The sequence below is a fragment of the Eptesicus fuscus genome, chromosome 2 (genome assembly GCF_027574615.1).
Source record: "Eptesicus fuscus isolate TK198812 chromosome 2, DD_ASM_mEF_20220401, whole genome shotgun sequence".
Taxonomy (NCBI): Eukaryota; Metazoa; Chordata; class Mammalia; order Chiroptera; family Vespertilionidae; genus Eptesicus; species Eptesicus fuscus.
The window spans coordinates 44,813,480-44,839,739 of NC_072474.1; the positions used below are offsets into that span (position 1 = coordinate 44,813,480).

General features: G+C 37.5%; 1 protein-coding gene across 7 annotated transcripts in view; it reads left to right on the forward strand.

Annotated features, from left to right (window-relative positions):
- The window catches only part of PPA2 (inorganic pyrophosphatase 2), a 77,364-nt gene that overhangs the window by 34,902 nt on the left and 16,202 nt on the right, over positions 1-26,260 (forward strand). For all 7 annotated transcript variants that reach the window (XM_054726873.1, XM_054726850.1, XM_054726856.1 and 4 more), the window contains 3 exons: positions 1,439-1,565; positions 21,470-21,597; positions 23,141-23,226. In XM_054726873.1, the coding sequence (XP_054582848.1) occupies positions 1,439-1,565; positions 21,470-21,597; positions 23,141-23,226 (341 nt within the window). The remainder of the gene's footprint in view (positions 1-1,438; positions 1,566-21,469; positions 21,598-23,140; positions 23,227-26,260) is intronic.

Sequence of the window (26,260 nt, forward strand, 5' to 3'; positions counted from 1 at the left end):
TCCCACTAGGTGCTAGTAATACCTCCCCAGCTGACAGCCAAAAACATCTCCAGACATTGCCAGATGTCCTCTAGAGGGCAAAATTGCCCGTGGTTGAGAACCAGTTATCTAGTTTGTCACTTCATTAAACAATGTAGCCAGCCTTTTCATTGGTGATTATGTGATACCAGAGGCCCGATGCACGAAATTCGTGCAAGGGGCTTAGCCCTCGCAGCCCCCCCCCCCCCTCGCTTCATCCAGAAGGTTGTCTGGAAGGTCATCCACTGTTCGGCCATCCAGTCCAGCCTAATTAGCATATTATACTTTTATTATTATAGATGATAATTTTGAACAGATCTCCTGGTGTGAGGTGTGTAGATCTCCCAACAAGATCGTAACCTTTCAGAACAGGGATCCTTTCTGTGTATATAAGTAGTATCTGATATGGTGCTGGATACTGAATAGAGTCTAAACATGTAAGAGTCTGGTTAATATATTTGTGTATATTCCCCCCAAAATGAGATTTCAGTTTAGTTTATGCAGTCTCATTAATCTCTTGTGTAAACTAATTACAACTTCATACAGATTTATATTAAGATTTTAGTTTTATTTTGCAAATATTCTAAAAGGATTTATTTGACTTTATGGTTTAAGGTCTAGTGTTTTTCTCTCAAATAATTTCAAGACACAAAAGTGACTTTCTCTTGCATACCTTGCTTTCCAAATGTAAAGCTGTATTTTGAATCATGAAGGAATTCTGAAACATGTGTTCATATTTCAGCTTGCAGTGAAATTCTATGGCTGATTAAACCTTTAAAAAGAAAAGGATATAGGAAGAATGCATGCATATAAACGTGGCATAGACAATTTGACGGAACCACTGAAATAAATTGTTTTTAGCACATGAAACATTTGCTTAAACATCATGCTATTTCTTGGTTTCTCTTTAAACCTTTTAAAAACATTTTACTAAGACTTTTTTGTCTGTATCTTTAAAATACTAGTAGTTCTTTCATTGTCATCCATTATCTTCTTAAGATTATAGTCTAACATGTTAAAAATTTACTTTTCAATAGTAACTGAAAAATGTGCTTTGTGAAAAAGGTACTGTGAAGCAATTTAAAAGGATTCTAGGGTCTCTTTTTACCCCAAGCAGCAGAAGCCAGGATTATTGTATGTAATGATATACATGGGTTTATTTTCTGCTTAGTGTGAGTTTCTAGGCTTAGTACATTAAATTTCAAGATCTATAAATAACTTCAATTTCTAAAAAGGGATCCAGATACTTAATTTTAATAGGCATTCATAAAAGGTTTTATGACTTTTTACATTATTTTAAATTATTAAACCTTTATTAAATTTCAGTTTATAGTGCTTTTCATCTTTCATGGATTTTTTATGAGATATGAGTAAACTTCTCTAAAGCTTTGTAAATGCTCAGTTTCTTTTCTCTTTAAAGGTTCTTTCTCGTGGAGAGGTTATTTGTGTGAAGATCCTTGGGATTTTGGCTCTTATTGATCAGGGTGAAACAGATTGGAAATTAATTGCTATCAATGTGAATGATCCAGATGCCTCAAAGTTTCATGGTAAGTCTATAACTTTGCAGAAACAGAAATAAATCAGGAATTCTTAGAATTTAAAAGGGACTTAGGTAAAACACACTGTAGGTATTTGGGAGTTAAATTTATATGTTTTGTATTTTATTTATTCTCCATTGAATTTAAAGAGCATTCGACTGTGATTGTGTCTGAGTTGTATCATATTGCTAGGAGGAACAAGAGGGAAAAAAGGATGTAGACAGATACATGATACTTCACACTAAGAAAGTGCATTCCATGGGTTCCCTTCTCTCTTCCTTTCCTCCCTTCCCTTTTTCTTTCTTGAATCTCTCTTTTGTTCATTGAAGTAATGGGAAAAACTAAGTGTTTATCAAGGACACAAGTTGTTTCTACACCTGGTTTTGTTCTGTCCTGTACAAATGAAGAGAAAGATAACTGCCCTCTGACAAAATTTTGATGTCCCAGAAATTTGAGTTCCAGAAATTGCTTGCTATGTTGAAGAACTGACTTTCTTTGGAGTCAGACTTCAGTCTAAGTTATGGCTGTGCTGCTTTCATCTGAGTGACTGGGTAGATCATTCAACCTTTCCGAATTTCAGTTTGCTCATCTGTGGAGATAAATGCACCTACGTGTTAACAGAAGTGATTTACTTAAAACATCTGGCTGTCACATACAAGGATTGACTGTATGCCACTATTATTATTCTTTGACCACTTTTTTCCTCTATTTTTCTAGCCTTTTTGCTCTCAGTTTCATTCTCATTTAAGATCCTGGTTTCTTCTAGACTTCACATCTTATCTCAGTTGGAAACTTTATTCTTTCTGATTTGACTGAAACTCAATTTTTATATGTTAACTTTCCTTAACTTATGTGCATTTAAAATCTTTTTTTTGCACATGGAACAGCAAAAAGAAATTTTATATTATTCTTGCATGTAATTGAGAAAGGAAGGGATCTGATAGGGTGATTTCATGTAACCTCAGGGTCAAAACTAAAACATGGAATTACAATTTGGGCCATTGTGGCTCAGTGGTTGAGCACTGACCTATGATCCAGAGGTTGTTTAATTCCTGGTCAGGGCAAATGCCCAGATTTCGGGCTCGGTCCCAGGTAGGGGGCAACTGATCAATGAATCTCTCTCATCATGTTTCTATCTTTCTCCCTTCCTCTCTTTGAAACCAATGAAAACATAAAAACAAACAAAAACAAAAACATGGAACTACACTTAAAATAGGAGACATGAGTTTATAAACCAAATGTATCTTGTCTGTCTCATTATTTTACCCTGATTTGTTTATTATCATGTTTCTTATACATGCATATGTAAGAAGAGTAAATAAATGTGCAGTTTAAAAATATTTTAATACATTAACTGCTTCTCAAATGAGAACTTATAATCAAATGGTGCAATGTCCTCCAAAATAAATGAGTTGTGAAGTGGCACACTGAAGTCATGAAAGACTAATAAAGGATGCTGCTTTAAACTGGAGATCTGAGAACCTGAATGAAACTAGTCTTTAGGCAGAATAAATTAGCCATTAGCATAGTACAGTTGGAGATGTGATTTAACATTTTTGTTTTGTTTTGTTTTTTGTTAATCCTCACCCAAGGATATTTTTCCATTGATTTTTAGGAAGAGTGGGAGAGAGAGGGAAAGACAGAGAGAAACATCAATGTAAGAGAAACACATTGATTGGTTGCCTCCTACATGAGTCCAACCAGGGCCCAGGCCGGGTAGGAGCCTGCAACCAAGGTACTTGCCCTTGACCAGAATCAAATTCGGGACCCTTTGATCCGCAGGATGACGCTCTATTCACTGAGCCAAACTGGCTAGGGCTAACATTAAAAAAAATTTTTTTTTTTTAATTTCAGAGAGGAAAGGAAGAGAGAGAAAGAGAGAGAGAGAGAGAAACAAACATCAATGATGAGAGAGAATCATTGATTGTCTGCCTGTCCTGCATGTCCTATATCAGGAATCAAACCATGACCTTCTGTTTCATAGGTTGACACTCAACCATTGAGCCACACTGGCTGGGTGATTTAACATTTTAAAATCCCTAGCATGTGCCAAAGCATTGGTGCCTGTTCTAGTACATATTATCATTCCATTTTTGTGAAATTAAATATCATGGTAACATTGGTTAATAAGATCATACAGGTTTCAAGTGTACAGTTCTATAATACATATCTGCAAATTGCATTGTATGCCCACCACCCAAAGTCAGATCTTCTGTCACCATATTTTGATGCCCTTTACCCTTTGGTGCTCAAAGGATTTAAATAACTTTTCCAAGTTGTACATCTAATAAATAGGAAAACCATGATTTGAACTCATTTCTGCTTGATTATGAAATCCATTGTCCATCAATAGTACTATACAAAGCAATTCATACATGACTGTAGTCGTTTGTAGTATTTCTAACTAGTGGTATTGAAATCAGATTACATAGGCTAAGCACCTTACTCCTTGAGTGCCCTAAGGCCTAGAATGAAAGATTTGAGGTCTCTTTCACATTACTCTTGTTTGTACCCAGAGTGGAGATGACTGCATTTAGTCATCATTTAAATTCTTTTTGTGTATTCTTGTACAAAAAGACAAACAGAAACACTGAAGCTTACTTAGTTTGAGATGAAAACTGGAGTAAGTAAAACAAATTATTGTTTTGAAAGGATAAGACTCTTTTTTATTCTAATAAAAGCAACACATGTATTATCTTAATCATGAAAAATACAATTCTTCATACGTTTTTAAAATCCTAAAATTAAAAGACAAGAATTATTGGCATATTTTGCTCTAATATAGTATGCTGACATTGTGTCTGGTGTTTATTTCCAGAATGAGTAAGGTATGGGAAGGGAGGGAAATAATTTACTTCAAGGATATTTGCATATTGTTTGCACTGGGTAGTATTTTAAGTACTCGCATATATCTAGATTGTTGTAAAATAAATTCTGTATGTAAGTGGTTTCTTTTTACTTCTGATTTCTTTTATCTTCAAATTATTATAATACATTCCTCATATCTTTATTGCATTTTCTTTTGTCTTTTACTTAAGTGACCCAAGGAAGAAATAGATGTAGGCACAAATTGAAAGGCTGAAGAAATTGCAGTACAATTTAAAACAAAAAATCATAAGTCTGGAATTCTAAGTGATCCTATGTAGCAGCTTTTATTTTTAATTTAAATACAAGTTTTGTTTTATATTTATCATATCTTTCAAACATCATACAGCTGTTCTCTCAACTATTTCAGACAACAGAATTTCTGTTGTCCTGCTGCTTAACGAAGGAAGTGTTAGTGGACAAAAATTATCCTAATCTTATTTTTCTTTCTTCACTCCTTTGCCTGCTGTGTTGTCTGTGTTTTCATTAGCACCTGCCAAAGGGGAATTAGAGAGGATGAGAGCTGAGTGATTCTCAGTAATTAGAGGGCTTGAAAGCTTCCTAAATACGTGAAGGAATTTTTTTAAGTTTAAGGAAAAAGCCAGTTATGATTTGATTACAATGTTTAATAACATTTTTGTATCATATTAATTAATTCACTTTCCAAAGGTATCTATCTTATAATTCATGGGGAGCTTACGTATGATAAGCACATGGCTTATTTTATATGATGTTACAGGTTTATAATAGAACCTTGATCAGGGTGAGTAGCCTCAGAAACAAATAAAGGAACCAATTTTATGATTATGCCTCTTACAGCAACTTATGACCCTACATAATAAAGAGCTAATATGCTAATTAGACCAGACAGCGGGATGACCTTCCAGAACGACCAGTGGGCGGGGCCGCGAGGCAGCCAGGACTGTGATGGGCCGAGGCAGCAGGGGCTGCAAGGGCTGAGCCCCTTGCACGAATTTTGTGCATCGGGCCTCTAGTTTTATTATAAAGGAAAATATGTATATTTGGGTTCATTGATTAAATAAATATTAGCTAATAGTAAATTTTGGTGCCATTCTCTACTATATATCTTTGAAAATTAATCAACTATATTTATTATTAAGTCAAGCAACTTTGAAAATTTATTCTTTTGTGTTCTTCCCACATTTACTTTCTAAAATCACAAATAGGATTTTGGATGGCATTTTTTAATCTAAAAATAATCATAATACTTGGAAATAAAAACTCAGAAGACTAAAAAAGGTATATAAAATGAAAACTGAAGTTCTCCTTCCACTTCCCACCCTTAGTCTTACTGCTCATAACATCTTCACCCTGTGGCTTCAGTTCTCTTGAGTGTTTGCTTCCTTTCTGTAAGCAGTGTACTTACACTTCTATTTCTTAATTCATGTCTTTTCCCTCTTGACTCAAGTTGCTGCTTTGGACGATTAGGAAATTAACTTTTTATACATTTCTCAATTTTGTTACCATATTTCTTCTTCTGTTATCTTAATTCTAAATATTACACTTTGAGCTACATTTGTTGCTTCATTAATTTTAAACAATAACTGGAAGCTGCCCAGGATGGAACTAGGACATTGAGGTTTCTGTACTTCTCTGCCCCTTACTACCTAGCTTCACTCAGCCGCACTATTAGTTCTACAGCGTCAAAATGAATAATGTTTGAAGTTCTGTTCTTTACCTATAACTGTTTTTTTATGTCTTGACTCCTGAATCTGAAATTTGGAAAGCACTGAATTGCACTTATAGGATTTATGTGAATATTATTCATGTAGTTTATCATACCATTTATTGAATGAGCAGTGTTGGATAGGCTGTTCTGCTGATCCCTCTGCAAGCTATTATTGTGGGGGTTTTTTTATTGCCCTCCTGGCTTATTAGTTGTACTCTTTCTTAGATTCTTTCATGTCCTCCTTTTTTGTTTTTCTTTTTCATTGTTGGCTGGTAAATTTTCCAAAAAATGCATTGGAGATTATCTTATTTGGTACATATTAGAATGTCGTGTGTGTGTGTGTGTGTGTGTGTGTGTGTGTGGTCACCTTCTACTTAAATAACTTTAAAATATCTAATACAGTAACTTTAAATTACTGTGCAGGAATTGAAATTTCTATCACAAAGGAGTGAGTGATTTTATAGCAGTTTAAACATTTGTCATCTGTACTTGATATTTTTATTAGATCAGCAGGAGTAATTATTAAAAACATGTAGGAAAGTGTAGCTATCTGGAAAATTTTTTTTAAAAGTGTAGTTTTCTGATGATGTATGTAATACAGAAATTTATAAAGAATTTCAGTAATTATTTTCTATACATTTTTGTTGTTTAGATATTTAAAAATTTCTTCTTACTCATTTCCAGTACCTTGAGAAATAGCTGTTTTGTTTTTTGACATGGTCAGTACCTATTTTTTTTTTTAAACAAAGAAATCTGTTTTAATGTATGGTCAGTCAGTATGTCTTCCGTGTGTATACTATATCAATTTAGACACATTTAAAGTATGATTTTGCTAGGAAGTTTTAGGGTTGTTTTATTTGTTATGAAATTACTTCTTTGTTCCCAGGGAACATATGTGCAAACTTTGGGAAACTGTAATATCCTGTCATCATAGTTCCAGTTTTTAACTTTGACATGACTGAACAAACATTAGCAATTGCATCAGAGAACATGTTTCAGTTAGAAAGAAACTGGTTGCTGGCTGTATTTCTTTAATTTCTACATTATTATTTAAATCTTGAAGTTTTACCTTTTAAAACTGGAGTAGCCACTGTGAAAATCTAAAAAAAGTCCAAGTAACATTTGAAAACAAATTCCTATACTCCTTGATAGAAAATTGGTCACTTTGCCTGCCTCATTAACACTTGAGAGCACTAAGACTATTTAATGCACTGTAATTAGGTTCTAGGCTCTCATGTTTTCAATAGTGCCATAATGGCCTGAAAGGGTTAGTAAGACTCCCAGGGTACCCAAATTGTTACTAGAGAATGCTTTGGCCATTAGGAATAATAGCACTTAGTTATGAAATAAACAAGTTCAGAGCTTTTTAAGAAGATCAAAATGCTAGGGGATGTGTAATTTCTCTCTCAGTTAAATTAACCACCTTCTATAATGTAGAGCGCCATATATTCACCAGACACATGTCTGAGCCGCTTTAGAACTGCCAGTGATGCCTGACAGGGGAGTAGTGTCATGAGGAGGTTTGGGCCTAGAAGTTACTTCAACTTGCAGAGCAATAAAGATTTCTTTCGTTTGGTGTCTTTAAATAAATGAAAACTGTGGTCTGTTGTCCTGTAATAACTTGCTTTTGTAGTTTAGAAAATAAAAAAATAAATTGAGATCAGAACAGTTATATTGACACAGATATATTCTGGGATGAATAAATTACATTAATAATAGGGAAATTATTTTAAGCAAGGTAGTTGGGACTTTTTCAAAGGCCAGCAATGCACTTGTTCTAAAATTATCAGAATGTATATGTATTTTACTGGTATATACAGTATTTTACCTTATCTAAGGGGGATACGTTCCAAGACATCCAGTGGATGCCTGACACCATGGATAGTATCGAACTCTATGTACCCTGTTTTTTCCTCTACAAATGTATTTATGATAAACTTTAATTTATAACTTAGGCTCAGTAACAATAATATTAAGATTAACAATAATAATATTAGAATAGAACACCTATAACAATATATATATAAATAAAAGCCTAAGCAACCATTACAACTGAACGGACCGGTCAACCAGTTGCTATGATGCACACTGACCACCAGGGGGCAGGCAATGCAGGAACTGCCCCCTGGTGGTCAGTGCACTCCCACAGCCAACCTCCCCCCAGCCCTCCGGCCCTGTCCGGCAGCCAGCAAGCCCCAGCCAGGCCAAGGGGTCTCACTTGTGCATGTATTTCGTGCACTGGGCCTCTAGTATATTATAATAAAAGTTATGTGAATATGGTCGCTTGTTTCAGAGGATCCTTGCTGACGTCTTCATATAGGCTCAGTGCTTTCTGGAATAGCATGTAGCCATCAGTTGGAGCACGTTTTCTCTTTTTTTTGTTAATCCTCACCTGAGGATATTTTTTTCATTGATATTTAGAAAGACTGGAAGAAGGGAAGGAGGGGGAAAGAGAGAAAGGGAGAGAAACATTGATGTGAAAGAGACACATCAATTGGTTGGCTCCCGAACCTGCCCCAATGGGTCAGGGATTGAATTTGTAACCCGGGTATGTGCCCTTGACAGGGAATCAAACCAGTGACCCTTTGGTGTGCAGGCCAACACTATCCATTGGGATACACCTTTTCTATCTTAACCAGCACTTACCACACACTGTGGTTATAACTTTTGCTGTTTGAAGTACAATGGCAAAAGTAGCATGAATTTCTTTTTCACAATTTTAAGATAGAAGATTCATTCTTACTGTAGATGTTTCAACCTTAGCATACATTTTTTTTCTTTTTCATAAAGTTGAGAATTTTTACTTAACGGAAGCACTTTACAGCTTTTCTTTGGTTGCCAGCAACACTACTCTTTTTTTTTTTCTTTATTGATTAAGGTATTACATATGTGTCCTTACCCCCCATTGCCCCCCGCACTCATGCCCTCACCCCCCTGGTGTCTGTGTCCATTGGTTAGGCTTATATGCATGCATACAAGTCCTTTGGTTGATCTCTCCTCCTTACCCCCACCCTCCCCTACCTTCCCTCTGAGGTTTGACAGTCTGATCAATGCTTCTCTGTCTCTGGATCTGTGTTTGGTTCATCAGTTTATGCAACACTACTCTTTCACTTTGGGGCCATTATTAAGTAAAATAAGGGTTACTCAAGTACTGCGATACCACAACAGTTGATCTGATAACTGAGATGGCTACTACGTGACTAACAGGCGGGGAACAGAGTAGATAGGCCGGACAACGGTGTGATTCATGTCCTGGGCGAGATAGTGCGAGAGGGCCCAAGATTTCATCATGCTACTAAGAATAGCGTGCAATTTAAAACATGAATTGGCCAGGCATCGTGGCTCAATGGTTGAGTGTCGACCTATGAACCAGGAGGTCACAGTTTGATTCCCTGTCAGGCACATGCCCAGATTGTGGGCTCGATCCCGAGTGTGGGGCGTGCAGGAGGCAGCTGATCAGTGATTTTCTCTCATTAATGCTTCTATATCTCCCTCTCCCTTCCTCTCTGAAATCAATAAAAATGTACTTAAAAAATAAAACACGACTTGTTTATTTCTGGGATTTTCCATTTAATATTTTTGGAATATGATTGATTGTGGGTAACAGAAACCCCAGAAAATGAAACCATGTACAGGGGTGTATATTGTCGTTCGAGGCAGGAATATACATGCAGAAGCTGAATCTCTTTGGCTTAAATTTTCATTGGCTAAGTTAAAATTTTTAGTGTCCATGCAATTACTATTTAAAAAAAAAATAACCAAATTATGTGGAGTTTAATTTCCTTACTTCATAGAACACAATTTAATACTGTCATAAAAAATAAGTATTAGTAAGTAATCTCAAGGGAAGATATTTATGTTAACCTTTGTAACCGGAAAGAATGGAGCTAAGTTTGCTTTCCTGTGTGTGTACTCTGACACAGAAGGGGCTGGCATGTCAACATTGTCATGCTAAAAGCTCTGACGTTTCTGGAAGAATTACTTCGTGCCAAGGAACTGCCAAATGTTTCCTTTGGAACAGCTGTTTAATCTGTACACAAGCTCGAGCCAGAGGTGCTAGTGTTCCCTTTTTCTTAAAGATTAAGAAACTGATGCACTGGGGGTGTTGGTTAATAACTTGTGTAAAACCATGCAGAGAGCCCTTAGAATCCAGTTGGGGTCTCCAGCTATATTTATGGCCTGGGACAGTGTTGCTTTCTGGGAGTGCTGGCCATTTGCTCTGAAATAATTTAGGCATCAGTGGGATAATTATGATGAAAGGCTCCTGTAAAACGATGGTTCTTTTGATCTTCATTCCTTTCATTTCATTAATAGTTCTACCTTAATAGGCATGAGTGTGTAGGGGTGGGGTGTGGGAGGAGGCAGTTGAGAAGGAGGGACAAATGGGGTAAAATGTACTATAATTAAGAATAGAATTAGATTTCTGGGGATCTTTTGTCTCTGTTTTAAACCTTGACCTCTTTCAGTGTTTTTTAGGCTTCAGTCATATTTCTATGATGTGGTAAAGAGTAGGGGAGATCTAAAATCCTCTGACCTTGGAAAAGTCATATGACCTCCCAAAGCTTTAGTTTCTCTAAAGTTGATCCTCTAATCAGTAAATGTTCCCAAGGGTTTTTCCCATCTCTGAATTTTGGTTGTTTTAGGAAATATTTTTAATCCATTATTTTTTGTCTGTCTTCTTCTAAAGTAGGAAGACCTACATTATTTTCAAAGTTAGTGATGAAGGTAAAAGTTTAAATTAAAGGATCCTGAGATAGCTTTCTTGGGGACTTTGGCACATTTTTAAGTTCTTTAGCGTCGCTGTTCAGTGCTGTAGCTAGAACTTCAGTGGCGGTCTGTCCCACCCAAAGCCTGAGCTGTAGCCACTGTGTTATATGTTTCATATTAAAATTAGATTAGAAGGATATTTGAATTTCTGTTATGCACAAGACATCTGGATGGTTTCCATTTTATTGTTCCTGTCTCATTTCTCATGAAATGATAATGAACATGCATATTTTTGGAAAATATTTACCATGTCTTTTCTGAGAAGTTTTTCTGATAAAATACAAATAGGCCTCCATGTCGACTTAACTTTAGTAGGTAATACTTTTTTTTAAGTGTGTTAATTTCCATTATTTTTTTATGATGTTAGTAAATATTTTTAGTACAGATGATGATAAGAGTATAATTTAGGGAAAGGAGAATGGAGAAGGACAACTAAAAGGAAGGAGACTGTTCATTAGTCTTAAACACAGGTATGCAGACCAGGGTGGAAACAGGAAGACCTTTTAGAGATCCTGAGTAAGTACAAACTATTAAAACACGTCCCTGAGCTGGAACCTCTCATTGTGACAGAGAAAATACAGTGTGTTCTGGAAAGGAACTGCTGTTTCTTGTGAATGTTTATAAAATGTCATTAAAAACACATGTTCTTGCTTTCCACAGATTTTGTGTAGAGACCAGTGTGCCCATGTGTAGTTCTGTGAGAGCAGCATCTGTAGTGTTGGAACAAGAGTGTTGTGCATTTACATCACTTCTGTGGTAAAATCCATAGAATTGGAAATGCCTTATTTATTTATTTATTTATTTATGGTTAATTTATTTCCCTCTTTGGACAAAATTTTAAGGCTGAAGCCATTTCCTAGTATCTTTTTTTTTAATTAAAAAATAATATGGGCAAAGAGATATGGCACTACATTGATGTTACTGGTTTTTATCTAAACATAAAAAGTCAGCTGATTATATGCTTTCCTCACTTTATCTCATGGTACATTGGAAATTATCCAGATAAAAATGACATTTTAAATTTTTCCTTCAGATCTTTTTCATGGAAGTACAGGTGGTTCTCAAGTTGGGAATGTATATAGTTTGATAAAACTCTGAAGTTGAGAACCATTCCACTAATCTGTCTTTTTTTTTTTTTTGCTTGTTGGAGATTTAACCTTAGATCTAGGATAATTGGTAACAGTTTTGATATACATTCAGTTAGGAGATGTAATCACCTAAACAAATGATGATGTCTCCCACACACACATACATACACACCTGCCTCAGATTTAAAGCTACTATATTGAGTTTATTCTGCACAGAAGAATAAAGGTATATTAAAAAAAACTATTCTAAAATTCTCTCTTGTGATATCTGACTTTGGAAAAGTCATATGACCTCTGGAAGCTTTAGTTTCTCCTCTAAAGTTGCCTCAGATTTAAAGCTTCTGTATTGAGTTTATTCCCTTTAAGACCTTGAGCAAATTACTTAATCTGGTAGAGCCCTAATTTCCTAATTTACATAAAGGAAATAAATAATACCTAATTTACAGGTTTTAAAGCTTCAATGACTACTAGTACTGAACATGAAAAAACTTTCCTGCCAATCTGATAGGTGAAAAATGGTATCTTGTTTTAATTTTGTCCTTTTCTGCTTAATGCTGGGATGGAGCATCTTTTTCATTTATTTATTGGCTATGTGTATCTTCCTTTCTCTAAATTACCTAGACATATGGTTCCCATTTTTCTATTGAGTTGACATATTCTTTTGATATATGAGTATTACTTGGATATTTATTACTTAGATGGAAATACTTTCTCATCTGCCAAAAAACTATTGCCTTCTGGTTTACAGATATTTTTATTTTTTATGTAGTCCATTTTATCATTTTTATACATGGCTTTAGCATTTTAATTTATTTTAGCATTTATTATGATATTTAACAGAGTTATTAAAACATTCTTTCTTCATAGCCAAAGACTATTTTAGTCCTTTTGATTCTTATTTAGGGATTTCTTCCCCCATATACAGAAAGGTATTTTCCTTTTTCTCTTTTTTATATTTTCTTTTTTTATATATAATTGGGTCTTTAATTCATATGAATTTTTTTTTATATGTACAATATTCCCATTATTACTTAACAGAAAAATCTATTCTCTTTACACTGTTTTGAAATGCCTCCTTTGTTGTATATTGCATTCTTCTTCATGCAAATAGTCTGTTTCTGGATTCTGTTTGTCATCAATGATCTACTCCTGTGCCAATGCCAAGTTATTTTAATTACTATAACCACATAATAAAACATACACAAGACAAATTCCCCTTTTGTTTTACTTTTTCAAAATAGGTGTTTTTTTTACATATAGCTTTATTCTTATGTGCACATTTTTTAATCCAGTTGTCAAGGATTTCTATCTTTAAAATATTAAATATTCGCCAAAACAGGTTTGGCTCAGTGGATTGAGCATCAGCCTGCGGACTGAAAGGTCCCAGGTTCGATTCCGGTCAAGGGCATGTACCTTGGTTGCGGGCACATCCCCAGTAGGGGATGTGCAGGAGGCAGCTGATCAATGTTTCTCTCTCATCGATGTTTCTAACTCTCTATCCCTCTCCCTTCCTCTCTGTAAAAAATCAATAAAATATATTAAAATATTAAATATTCATATCAATGAATACTAGTATGATATATATATTTCTACATCTATCCATGCTTTCCTATTTATCTCCTAGTAAAGTGATATTGATTTAGTAATGGTCTTGTTACATGTTATGTTAGGTTTGAATCTATGTAATTAATATGAATCGCTCCATTTCAAAAGCTTTGTACAGTTTCTGGCATATTATAGGTGCTGAATATGTATTTTTAAATTGATGAATAAATGAATGTGCATATATGTATTACTATTTTATTTACTTTTTTATATTTATTGATTTCAAAGAGGAAGGGAGATAGAGATAGAAACATCAATGATGAGAGAGAATCATTGATCAGTTGCCTCCTGCATGCCCCCTACTGGGGGCCAAGCACACAACCCCAGGCATGTGCCCTGACCTGGATTGAACTGTGACCTTCTGGTTCATAGGTTGATGCTCAACCACTGAGCCACACTGGCCAGGCTATATGTATTATTGATAAGCACAAAATGAACATTTTGAGCAAAGTCTGAAAGTATCCAAAATAGGTTCATTTTCTCTTATTTTAAAGGGAGAAAATGTGTATATTAAAAATTTTGACATTTTAACAATCACATTGTATTTCATTAGAGTCAGTTGTACATTGCCAAAGACATGTAGTCTTTGGTTTATGACCTCTTCCTCTTGCATAATGCTTTAGATTCATGTATAAGGTTGTGTCTACTTTGTGTACTAGTTTGTTTCATTTTATTGCTGAATAGAGTTTCATTGTGTAGACATGCCATAGTTTATTAATCCACCTGTTGATGGAAATTTGGGTTTTCAATTTTGGGCTAATATGAATAGAACGGCTATGAACATTCAAATACAAGTCTTTGTGTGAACATATGTTTTCATTTCTCTTGGGGAAATACCTAGGAAATGGGTTACTGGGTGAGATGGTAATTATATGCTTGACATCATAAGAAACTGTCAAACTATTAAGTGGCTGTACCATACATTTCATTACGTCTTAAAGAACCGTAATTTCCATCTCATGTCATTTCTCTTCAACTTGAAGACTTAAGCATTTTTTGTAGTACGGTACTACTGGTGATGAGTTTGCTCTATTTTGATTGATCTGAAATTGTATTTTCTTGCCTTTGTTTTGAAAGTGTAGTTTTACCAGATATAGAATTGTGAATTATGGAGATTTTTGTGAAGATGTTCCATATTCTTTTGGCCTCCATTGCTTCTGATGAGAAGTCAAATGTCAGCTTATTGTTACCCAGTATATAATACATTGTTATTCTCAGACTATTTTTAAAGATTTTTCTCCTTATCTTTGGATTTCAGCTATTGTGTGTGTGTGTGTGTGTGTGTGTGTGTGTGATATGCTAAAGTGTTCTTTCCTTTATATTTATCCTGCTTAGGGAATAATGAACTTTGTGGACCTGTAAGTTCATGTGATTTCTGTCTTTCAATTTATTTATGTGATGTATCACGTTTATTGACTTGCATCCCTGGAATAAATCCCACTTGAACATGGTATATCATCTTTTTAATATGTTGTGGATGCAATTTACTAATACTTTGTTGAGGATTTTAGCATCTATGTTCATCAAGAATATTGGCCTGTAATTCTCTTTCTTTGTTGTGTCTTTATCTGTTTTTGGAATTAGGATAATGCTGGCCTCATAAAAATAGGTGGAAGTGTTCCTTCCTCTTGGATTTGTTGGAATAGTTTGAGTATAGGTGTTAGTTCTTCTTTGAATGTTTGGTAACCCCCCCCCCCCCCCCCCCCCCATGTGAAGCCATCCAGGGCTTTTGTTTGCTTGGAGTTTTTTTATTTATTATTACTGCTTCTATTTCATCAGTTGTTATTGGCCTATTCAGGTTTTCTGATTCTTCCTGACTCAGTTTTGGGAGATTGTATTTTTTTCTAGGAATTTGTCCATTTCACCCACATTGTCCAGCTTGTTGGCATAAATAGTTGTTCATAGTATTTGTGGTGTCAGTTATTTCTTCTTGGCTTTCATTTCTGATTTTATTTGGATCTTTTCTCTTTGTTTCTTGATGAGTCTGGCTAATGCTTCATCAATCTTGTTTATCTTTTCAAAGAACTAGCTCTTGGTTTCATTGATTTTTTGTATTGTTTTTTTAGTCTCTGTTGTTTATTTCTGCTCTAATCTTTATTATTTCCTTCCTTCAACTTACTCTGGGCTTTTCTTGTTGTTCTGTTGATTTAATTTTGAGAGATAAAGCTTACCTCTGAGTATAACTTTGGCTGCATCCCATGGACAAGATTTAGGGGATTAGAGGGCTGGTAATTAATATTTGTTAAGATTAATCCTGCCCTATCTGGTTTGGCTCAGTGGATAGAGCATCGGCCTGTGGACTAAGGGGTCCTGGGTTTGATTCCAGTGGGGGGGCACACACATAGGTTGCGGGCTCCATCCCCAGTGGGGAGCGTGCAGGAGGCAGCCAATCAGAGATTCTCTCTCATCATTGATGTTTCTATCTCTCTCTCCCTCTCCCTTCCTCTCTGAAACCAATAGAAAAAAAATTTTTTAAAAGAATTAACCCTTATTTTTAATTAGATGATTTTCATATATTATCTTAATTCTCACAACAACCTTCAGTCCCTCATTTTATATTTGAAGAATCAGACAAGTAATTTATTTTTCCAAGATGACTCAATAGTATATGAGTGCCAGAACTGGAATCTGAATTTAGTGCTGTCTAATCCAAACAGGATGTTTTTCCTAGTGTACCTTGTTTCTTCTTTTAAAGGTTCTGAGCGTTCTTATTGTCATCATTTCCTGAATATTCTTAGGACCAAAAGTTATTTATTAAGCAAGAGTGTGTTTTTCCTTTTTTGTTTGCTTAAAAAATTTTAAATTATATGTGTAGTTGGTGGAGGGGGGCTGGGTGTGTTTCTTTTTTGATGGGTAGGAGAATTACTTAAAATGTTTATTGTTGATCTTTAGATTTACTGTATTATGATAACCTAATATGTTGTCATAATTTTCTCATATGTCTAATTTCTTAGTGTTTTCTTTGTTTTTAATATATAATGATTTTTAAAGTTCATTGGCACTTTGATATATCTCTAGATACAAAAGTTCTCATGCTTTAGATCTCTCTCTCTCTCTTTCTCTCTTCCCTTTTTTCCCTCTCTCTTCCTCCTTTCTCTCTAAAATTAATAAAAATAACTAATGAAATTAAAATGGAGAGCTCAGACTTGATAAAACCAAATTAAACTTTAAAATTTGTTGTTTTATTTCATCATTATTTCTGTTTTGCTTTTTTAGTAAAGAAATGTATAAAATTTCCAATGGATTTATTTAGAACTATGATTATTTTTATAAATCTTATACCTTTAATTTTACTATAAATATTCTCTTAAGGCGATTCCATGTAATTTTTGTTAATTAAACTTTCAAATTTGAAAATAGACCTGTAATAAGGTAAATGATGGCTGCACACTATTTGATAGAAGTTACGATACCTTTTATGAAGCTTTTTAAAGAAAAACTAGGGTGATACATACCTGGGTGACTTTCTTTTTCCCCGTTTCTTAGATTGCCCTACTGTTCTTATTTTTAACGTAGGTTGGGAGCCCATTTTTCCTCACTGAGCATTTGATCCTCTCTTTCCAGATGGCTATCTAAATTCTTAGTGTTACTGATTTTGTTATGAATTAAGAGTATTTTTTATCTCTTCTGGTGGATTCCTAACTAATTTGTCTAGTTTTATATCAGGCCATTTCTCCACGATCATTCTAGTCTTTCATCAGACTTGTCCTCGCATAGTGGCATTCATTTTTAAGAAGTTCAATTTACTTATAGTTTATTTTTTCTTATAGTTTTTCTTCTGGAGCATGTATGAGAAAAATCCCACATTTTTGTGGAATAGAAGCTTCCCTTCCCCATCAGGTGACTATTTTTGCTGAATTTTACAGACTAGTCCCTTTTAGCTCTTTGATACTTTTAAGTTTTATGTAAGTTCGATCCTAACTGGTTTTTGTTGGTCTTACTCCCCCCACCCGCCCCCACCCCCACTGTTAAGTCCCCTCAGTTGTGCTTTCTATAGATAATCCCAAATTTCCCATTTGTCACCACCGCCATACAGCTACATTTAGCCTCTTACTGGATTTCCTGCTTCCACTTCTCCGCACAGCCTTTCCCGACGCAGCAGATAGTGAGATCTTCCTCAAACTTGTGCTCTTCTGCCCAGAGCCTCTACTGGTTTCCCATCTCAAAGAAACAGGCGAGTCCTTGGTGTGGCCCTCAGAGTCCTCTGTGACTGGCCCGTGACCTGCTGTCTAGTCTCATCTCCTAGCATCCTTTCTTCGCTGCTGTACACACAGGCGTTCTTACACTCTTCCGCACCCATACCTCAGAAGATTGGCACTTACCATCTTCTGCCCAAGACGACCCTTTAGATATTTGAATGAGTTTCTTCCACATTTCATTCAGGAATTTGCTAAAATACATTTTATCAGAAGCTATCTCTGACTCCTCATGTTTAAAATCTTCTTCCCACCTCACTTGCAAAGCAGTCTACATGCATAATTGTAGATTTTTGTCTTTCCTCATCTTTAACTATTTTGTTAAAGACTAATTTGACAATAGATATTCTTAGCAACCTGTTCTATTAAATTCTTTCAAAACATTCAAATTAATTGTATAGAATCACAATCTCTATTTTGTACTGATAAAATCACTGCCTTATTTATTATTTTATTAAGTCTCACAATTATAATTAAGATGCAGTTGGCAGAAATGTTTTGGGAATAAAGACAAGTGGTGTTTGCTAAAGCTGAAACTTAACTGGAGGAAGCAAAGCTTGGGTTTTATTTTAGAATTGTCTACTAGATTCAGCATACAGACTACTGTGGACATCAGTCAGAATATTTTGAAGAATGTTAATCATCCAGGGAATTGATCAAGTAGATCTTGATTAAAAGAGTTTCATTTGTAATTAAAAACAGGAACTGAAATAAACTTAGCTTTTCCTTTCTTATTTGATGTCAGTAAATTAAAAATCATTTACAAAAATGTTTATGAAGGGGTCAGAGAGAGAATGGCAGATAGGGTAAGGTACAATGATGAAGTCATAAATTTAAGTTATAGAAACTTATTTATTTGCCTTTCTGATTGCTCATTTTGAGTGGACCACAAGAAGTTTTTCCCCTTCTGAATAACAAAACAGTGATTTGGAGGAACTCAGTCTTATCTAATTTACAGAATTTTTTTTCACAAAAATAGAGATAGTATGTAGGAAAATGAGCAATAGAAAGCTCACCTTGGAATGAAGCGCTTTTAAAAAGATAAGCATAACAATAATCAGAAATTGAAGAGGATGTATTAAATGTTCTGTTGGGGGCATGACAAAGACTTCTGTGACAGGATTCGCTGTATAATACTAAAAAGCATTCACTATCTTGAACATCTTCCCTCATTTAATCAATAAATATCAACTACTAGAGGCCCGGTGCATGAAAATTCATGCACTGAGGGGGGGTGTCCCTCAGCCCAGCCTGCCCCCTCTCACAGTCCAGGAGCCCTCAGGGGCGGGAGGTGACTGGTGATCAGGGAAAGGTGACACCCCATCACACCTCAGCTGCTGCCACTGCCAGCAGTGCAAGCCTCGGCCGGCCCTGGATACCTGCACCTCGGGCGGCCCTGGGCGGCTGGGCAGCCACCATCTGAGGCTTGCCTGCACCTTGGGCCGGCCCTGGGCGGCTGGGGGGCTGAGGGGCCTGGGGGACTCCAGAGGTAGGTGCCCTGGCGGGGCTGAGGGGACTAGACGCCACATTTTTAGGGTGGGGCAGTCAATTAGCATATTCCCAAAGTGGGCGCCGCCATCTTTGCGATGGTGTGAGGGTCAATTAGCATATTCCCTCTTTATTAGATAGGATAATTAATAGAGCAAGTGTAGTCTGTGTTCAGTTTCAAGTGATTCTTTTCCCCCTTCCTTGTAATGTTCCTGCTATTTGCTCCAGAATTACCTTAGATAGATATATGGCCCATTGGCATATCGTAACATTCTAATTTTGAGTGCCTTTAGGCAGCATACTCAGTCTTCTGTTTGCCATGGTCTCTGCCATGCCTATGGTGTCTGCCTTACCACACTCATTTCACTGTGTGAAACCCCTGGCCTCTGGAGGCATGTGTAACTCTTGCTAAACCTTTACATAACAGGCAAAGGCAAGCATAAAAATGCTTACCTTTTCCTGACATGGCTAGTGAGTGAGGATTCCCACAAGGCTTGGATGAGCAAGTCTGAAACCATATGATCTTTAACCTTTTGCACTCGGATGTCAAGTGTGACTTGAAACGGTTAGCATTAAATCCCGAGTAGAATAAAGGAATCGAGAAAAAAGCAAGCGAGTGCAAAGGGTTAAATAATCCCTGTGCATGGTGTCTTCTCCGGTTTTTAGTTATAACTTTCTAATTTTTCAATACTACCAAGTCTGTTTGTTATTTGCTATAATACACACACACACACACACACACACACACACACACACGTACGTAATAGAGAAATATGCTAATTAACCAGGACGCCGTAACGGGTCAACGGGACAGGAGGAGGTTGCACGTGCAGTGTCGGGGGTGGGGTGGCAGGGGCCTCCGCGCACCTGTGCTGGGGGAGGGCCTGATCAGCAGTGGCCGCGGCTGCTTCAAGGGCTGGAGAAGGAGGCAGGGCCAGACCAGCAGCGGCCGCCACTGCTGCGGGATCTGGAGAGGGAGGCAGGGCCAGACCAGCAGCAGCCGCCACTGCTGCGGGATCTGGGGAGGGAGGCAGGGCCAGACCAGCAGCGGCCGCCACTGCTGCAGGATCTGGAGAGGGAGGCAGGGCCAGACCAGCAGCGGCCGCCACTGCTGCGGGGCCTGGGAAGGGAGGCAGGGCCGGACCGGAGGGTGCGCGGTGCCGCGCGATTTCGAACTGCGCGCTGGGCTCCTAGTATTATGCATAAAGGACTGTGCTAAATTAAGCCATAGTCTGGTGAAGAGTAAAGGCTTCTAGTTTTACCTAGTTATTCCTCATACTTTTTCAATTGATATTTATTGGAAAGGATATATGTCTTGGGAACCTTTATGGAGGTAGGGCGTCTATCAATACAGTAATATCCAGTTATTTAAAAATGAATGCCCTCGAAATGTAATGGTCAAGCTGTTTATATGGTAACAGAACTTAAAAATAAATCCTGTAAATCATTACAGATTCTGGAATTAAAAACTCTGGACCATCTATGTATCATCCTGTTTAAAGTTGCCCTGTCTTTATTCTTTCTTACTCTGCTTTATTTTCCTTCATCATACTTTTTCGCCGCTTAATGTATTATGTGTTTGTTTCTCTATTTGTTATTTGTCTCTTCCTACTGTGCAAGCCATGAGAGTAGGAACTCGTTTCCATTTTCTGTTCTCTTTCACTCTTTAGAACACTATTTGGCACATAATGAATGAGAAACTTACTAAATATTTGGTACATATGCTCATGAAACCTTTCTTACCCAACTTGAGTATGTTCTCTTCTGGGTACTGCCCTCTCCTTTCTATGTCCAGTGTTCCTTTAGCGTAATATTTCTTGAGCACTGATCCTGATGTTGTAACTTTCCCTACTTTAGCCCTCCATTGCCAGCAGGATGACATCACACTTAACCTTCTTACTGCATTGCTTTTTGTTGTCTGTTTGGTCTGTTTCCTTTCATTAGATCTCTGAGCTCCTTGAGGAAAAGAACTTGGCTGTTCTCATCTCCTGTACCTAACACAGTGTCTGAAGATACTCAAGAAGTGTCTGTAGAATGAAGTAGTAATATTCGTGTTGCAAAACTGGAGTCCAGAAGTGATAGGACATATGTTGACGATTATGCCTTGTTAGCAGAGTCAGACTAGACCCTGTGTTTTCTGGCTCCCTCAGTCCCGCACTATAAGGAATGAATTTTTATTTTTAACAAAAAGTCTTCTTGTTTTTTCACTTACAGATATTGATGATGTTCAGAAGTACAAACCAGGTTATTTGGAAGCTACAATTAATTGGTTTAGATTTTATAAGGTGCCAGAGGGAAAACCAGAAAACCAGTTTGCTTTTAATGGAGAATTCAAAAACAAGGTGAAGATGATACTCTTTATTTTAAAACATACCGTGTAATACCTGTACAATACTTTTTCACGTTTGGGATTTCTTTTTTTTCTTTTTAATTTTTTAAAATATATCTCTTTATTGACCTCAGAGAGGAAGGGAGAAGGAGGGAGAGATAGAAACATCAGTGATGAGAGAGAATCATTGATCGGCTGCCTCCTGCACACCCCCTACTGGGGATTGAGCCTGCAACCCAGGCATTTGCCCTTGGCTGGAATCGAACCTGGGACCCTTCAGTCCGCAGGCCGACGCTCTATCCACTGAGCCAAGCCGGCCAGGGCACGTTTGGGATTTCTTATATGAATATTTGTATATAGCATGATAGCAAAAGTTTTAATAACTTTTATACTTAAGGACATTATTTCATCACTTTTATTAAATTTTTTTCAGGAGATCTCTCAGTGAATCAGTAGGCTGGTGAAGATCTATATCCATCTATTTATCTATAGATATCTCTTTCATCTCAAAAAATGAGGGATTTCCATGATGAGTCTAATTCTTCAAATTCTCTATGAAGAAATATTTTCTATTTACTATTCTGGAGAGGACACAGTTACCTACTATTAGTGTAAATCAATAGGGGCTTGTCTCCTATGTGCTCATTTTACCATGACTGAATCAAGCTGCTAATTTAAGAAAGCATTTGAATTATCTCACTGTCATAGGATTTTTTAATAGAATACCATAAACTGTCTCTAATATAATGCAAATGGAGAAAATAGGCCAGAGAGTTAAAGTGTAAAGCATGGAATATTTTTTAAAGTTATTACCACTATATGAATTATGCATTATAAACCAACCTTTAAGTGGGTGCTAATAAATAAATTATATTTTATAAGTAAGCCATGTTAATGAAAACTAAAATTTGCAATAAGGCCCAGCCAGCCTGGCTTAGTAGTTTAGCATTTATACCTGTGAACCAGGAGATCACGGTTCAGTTCGGGGTCAGGGCACATGCCCTGGTTGCTGGCTCGGGGTGTGCAGGAGGCAGCCAGTCAATGACGCTCATTATCGATGTTTCTATCTCTCCCTTTCCAATCTTCTCTGAAATCAATAAAAATATATTTAAATAAATAAATAAAAATACCATTTACAATAAGTATTTTGCTATACAAGAATTTATTGCTAGACCCCGAGTTTTTTTTTAAAGAACCTTTATTAAAAGAACCTTTAAGATCTAAGGCTTTTGTATAGGATTATTAAGTATAAATATAAAACTGTGTTCAATAAAACTTTATCTACAAAAGCAGGCAGACTGCATCTGGCCCCCAGGCCTTAGGTTGCCAACCTCTGATTCCAATTATCCCCATTCCATTCCATTTAATAGATGAAGAAATTAAGATTTAGTGAGATTAAGCAACTTGCCCAAAGTCAAACAGCTGGTAAATAAGGATGCAAGAATTTATACTCAAGTTTGCCTGACTCCAGAGCTCATGTTCTGATAGTGAGTGTAATGTTAGTATAATGATGTGATGATTGCTATGACTTTTTTTTTCTTTTGGTTTGGAATTAGGCTTTTGCTCTTGAAGTTATTAAATCTACACATGAATGTTGGAAAGCATTGCTTATGAAGAAGTGTGATGGAGGGTCTATAAATTGGTAAGAATTTGTCATTTTAAATTTGTTATTTTATTATTAATTGGCAATAAATATAATACTACTCAGATCTGATTTTTTTTTAAGGGAGTTGCAATTTTTTTCACTTAAATACTTACAGAGCACCTATTTGGAAGTTATTACTAAGTGCTGGGCACCATGAAACTAGTAATTGACTTGTTGTCATTTTTCAAGGGATTTATGGTTTAGTGGGGGCATTTATAATATCAGTGGTTATTGTAATATATTGTGCTATGTGCAATAATGGAGTGAAAAAACATTAACAATTTTTCAACATGCAAGCATATGGTTATTTTATTTATCTTGTAGCTACCACATCATCCTATATAATAAAAGGCTAATATGCAAATCAACCGAATGGTGGAATGACCGGTCACTATGACACGCACTGACCACCAGGGGGCAGATGCTCAACACAGGAGCTGCCCCCTGGGAACGCTGCTTGGTCAGAAGCCAAGGTCATGGCTTGTGAGCGCAGAAGCAGTGGCAGGAGCCTCTCCCGCCAACATGGCAGCACTAAGGATGTCCGACTGCTGGCTTAGGCCTGCTCCCTGTGGGGACATCCCCCAAGGGCTCCCAGACTGCGAGAGGTGCAGGCTGGGCTGAGTGACCCCCCCTCCCCGCCCCCAAGAGCACGAATTTCATGCACTGGGCCTCTAGTTTCTTAATAAGAACAAAAAAGCCTTCTTACCCAACAAGATCTGGATCATTAGCTGATGGATTCAGAGGAATCAAACAACAGTAACATATATAACTCAGTTATTTATTTTACTTTAAAACATTTAAATGTACATTTATTCACCTATCCCTGGATATAAGGCTAAGACCTTTTCTGTATCGATTCCATATAGATTATATATATATACATACTAGAGGCCCCATGCACAAAATTCGTGCATGGGGGAGGGGTGTGTGTGTGTGTGTGTGTGTGTGTGTGTGTGTCCCTCAGTCCAGCCTGCACCCTCTCCAATCTGGGATCCCTCTCACAATCCAGGACTGCTGGCTCCCAACCACTCGCCTGCTTGCCTGCCTTATTGCCCCTAACTGCTTCCTGCCTGCCAGCCTGATCACCCCTACCACTCCCCTACCAGCCTGATTGACGCCTAACTGCTCCCCTGCCGGCCCAATTGCCCCTAACGGCCCTCCCCTGCCAGCCTGGTCACCCCTTACTGCCCTCCCCTGCAGGCCTGATCACCCCGACTGCCCTCCCCTGCAGGCCTAGTCCCTCCCACCTGCCCTCGCCTGCAGCCTGGTCACCCCCAACTGTCCTCCCCTGCTGGCCTGGTCCCTCCCAACTGCCCTCCCCTGCTGGCCTGATCGCCCACAACTGCCCTCCCCTGCTGGCCATTTTGTGTCCACATGGGGGCAGCCATCTTGTGTATTAGAGTGATGGTCAATTTGCATATTACTCTTTTATTAGATAGGATACTAGAGGCCTGGTGCATGAAATTCGTGGTCCCCTCAGCCCAGCCTGCACCCTCTCCAATCCGGCACCCCTTGGGGGATATCCAACTGCTGGTTTAGGCCAGATCCCAGGGATCGGGCCTAAACCGGCAGTCAGAAATCTCTCTCATAATCCTGGATCGCTGGCTCATAATCGCTCACCTGCTGCCTGCCTGGTCACCCCTAACTGCCCCCTCTCCGCTGACCTGATCGCCCCCAACTGCCCCCCACTGCTGACCTGGTCACCCCCAACTGCCCCCCCTGCTGGTCTAGTCATCCCCAACTGCCCCCCCTTCTGGCCTGGTCGCCCCCAACTGCCCCCCCACCCGGCCTGGTCACCCCATGCAGCCTGCTGTTCAGTCATTTGGTCTTCCCTCACTAACCTCCCTGCCGGCCTGGTCGTAGGCAGCCATCTTGCAAGGGTGTGAGGATTAATTTGCATATTACCTCTTTATTATATAGGATTCTAACACAATGTATAATAGAAAATAAAGATCAGATCCTATAACCCTTAAACTCCTTACAATGAAAAACCCTTATAGATTTGAAGGGTGTGTTTTTTTCTAACCTTTTACAGGTGCCTTATCCCACACCTGATTTTGCCATCAACTTCTTTTATAGTAATTCATTTTTATTCAGGCTTTTTAGAGCCCCAATAGTGTTTACAGCCTCAGAAGTTTTAGAGCCTTAGAGTCTACTTTTAGTGTTCATAGAAACAGTTCTCTTTCCACACTCCCTTCATCTATGAGCATAAGTACTGCTCAAATTATGAAATAATAGCAACCAAGACAGCAGACATAAACAAGTTTGGGAACAAAAACAACTGACTGTTGGTGAGCCTGTGGGAAGCAACATGACGTCTTCAAGAGTACATTCTGCCTCACTCATTGTTCCCTTCTCTGAACCAGGAGAAATTGGAAAACCATTCTCTTTCAGCAAATACTGACTGGGTGTCTACTGCCAGGTACTGTCCTGATACCAGGATTACTGCTGTGAATACAATCAACAGTCCCTGCTCTTTTGGAGCATAGAGTCTGGAATCAAAAGAGACATTAGAGCATTCGTTAGAATAAATTAGTCAGATGAAGGAAAGAAATAGTCTCAAGGAATATTTTATCCAGGTCGTCAAGAGGCTCATCTTACCTGTGGCACAAATGCTTGGGCATTACAGCTTCAGATTCTGTTTCTCGTGCAGGCTAATGTAACACCCTCAATCCCGATATCCTCCTTCCTATTATCTCTTGTGCAGACTACTCTCTCTTTTTTTTCAGCATATTCTTAAAATTTAGGTAATTTTTTCTAATTTAGATAGTATAATTTATTAACAACAAAGTCTTCCAGTCCTGATTATCCTAGTAACTGGTAGACTGAGTTAGTCTTCATGGTCAGGTACTCGAAGTCAGCTATTAATGTGATGAGCTAAAAGAAGGGATCTCTAATTGTCTGAAGAGGTATTTGCTTGCTGTTCACTTCCTTACTTATCTCCTTGCTAATCATACTTTCTGAAAAGCTCCTGCAGTCCTTGAGGGACTTGTGTTTTTTTCCAGGCTTCCTCAGCTACACAGCTAGAGAC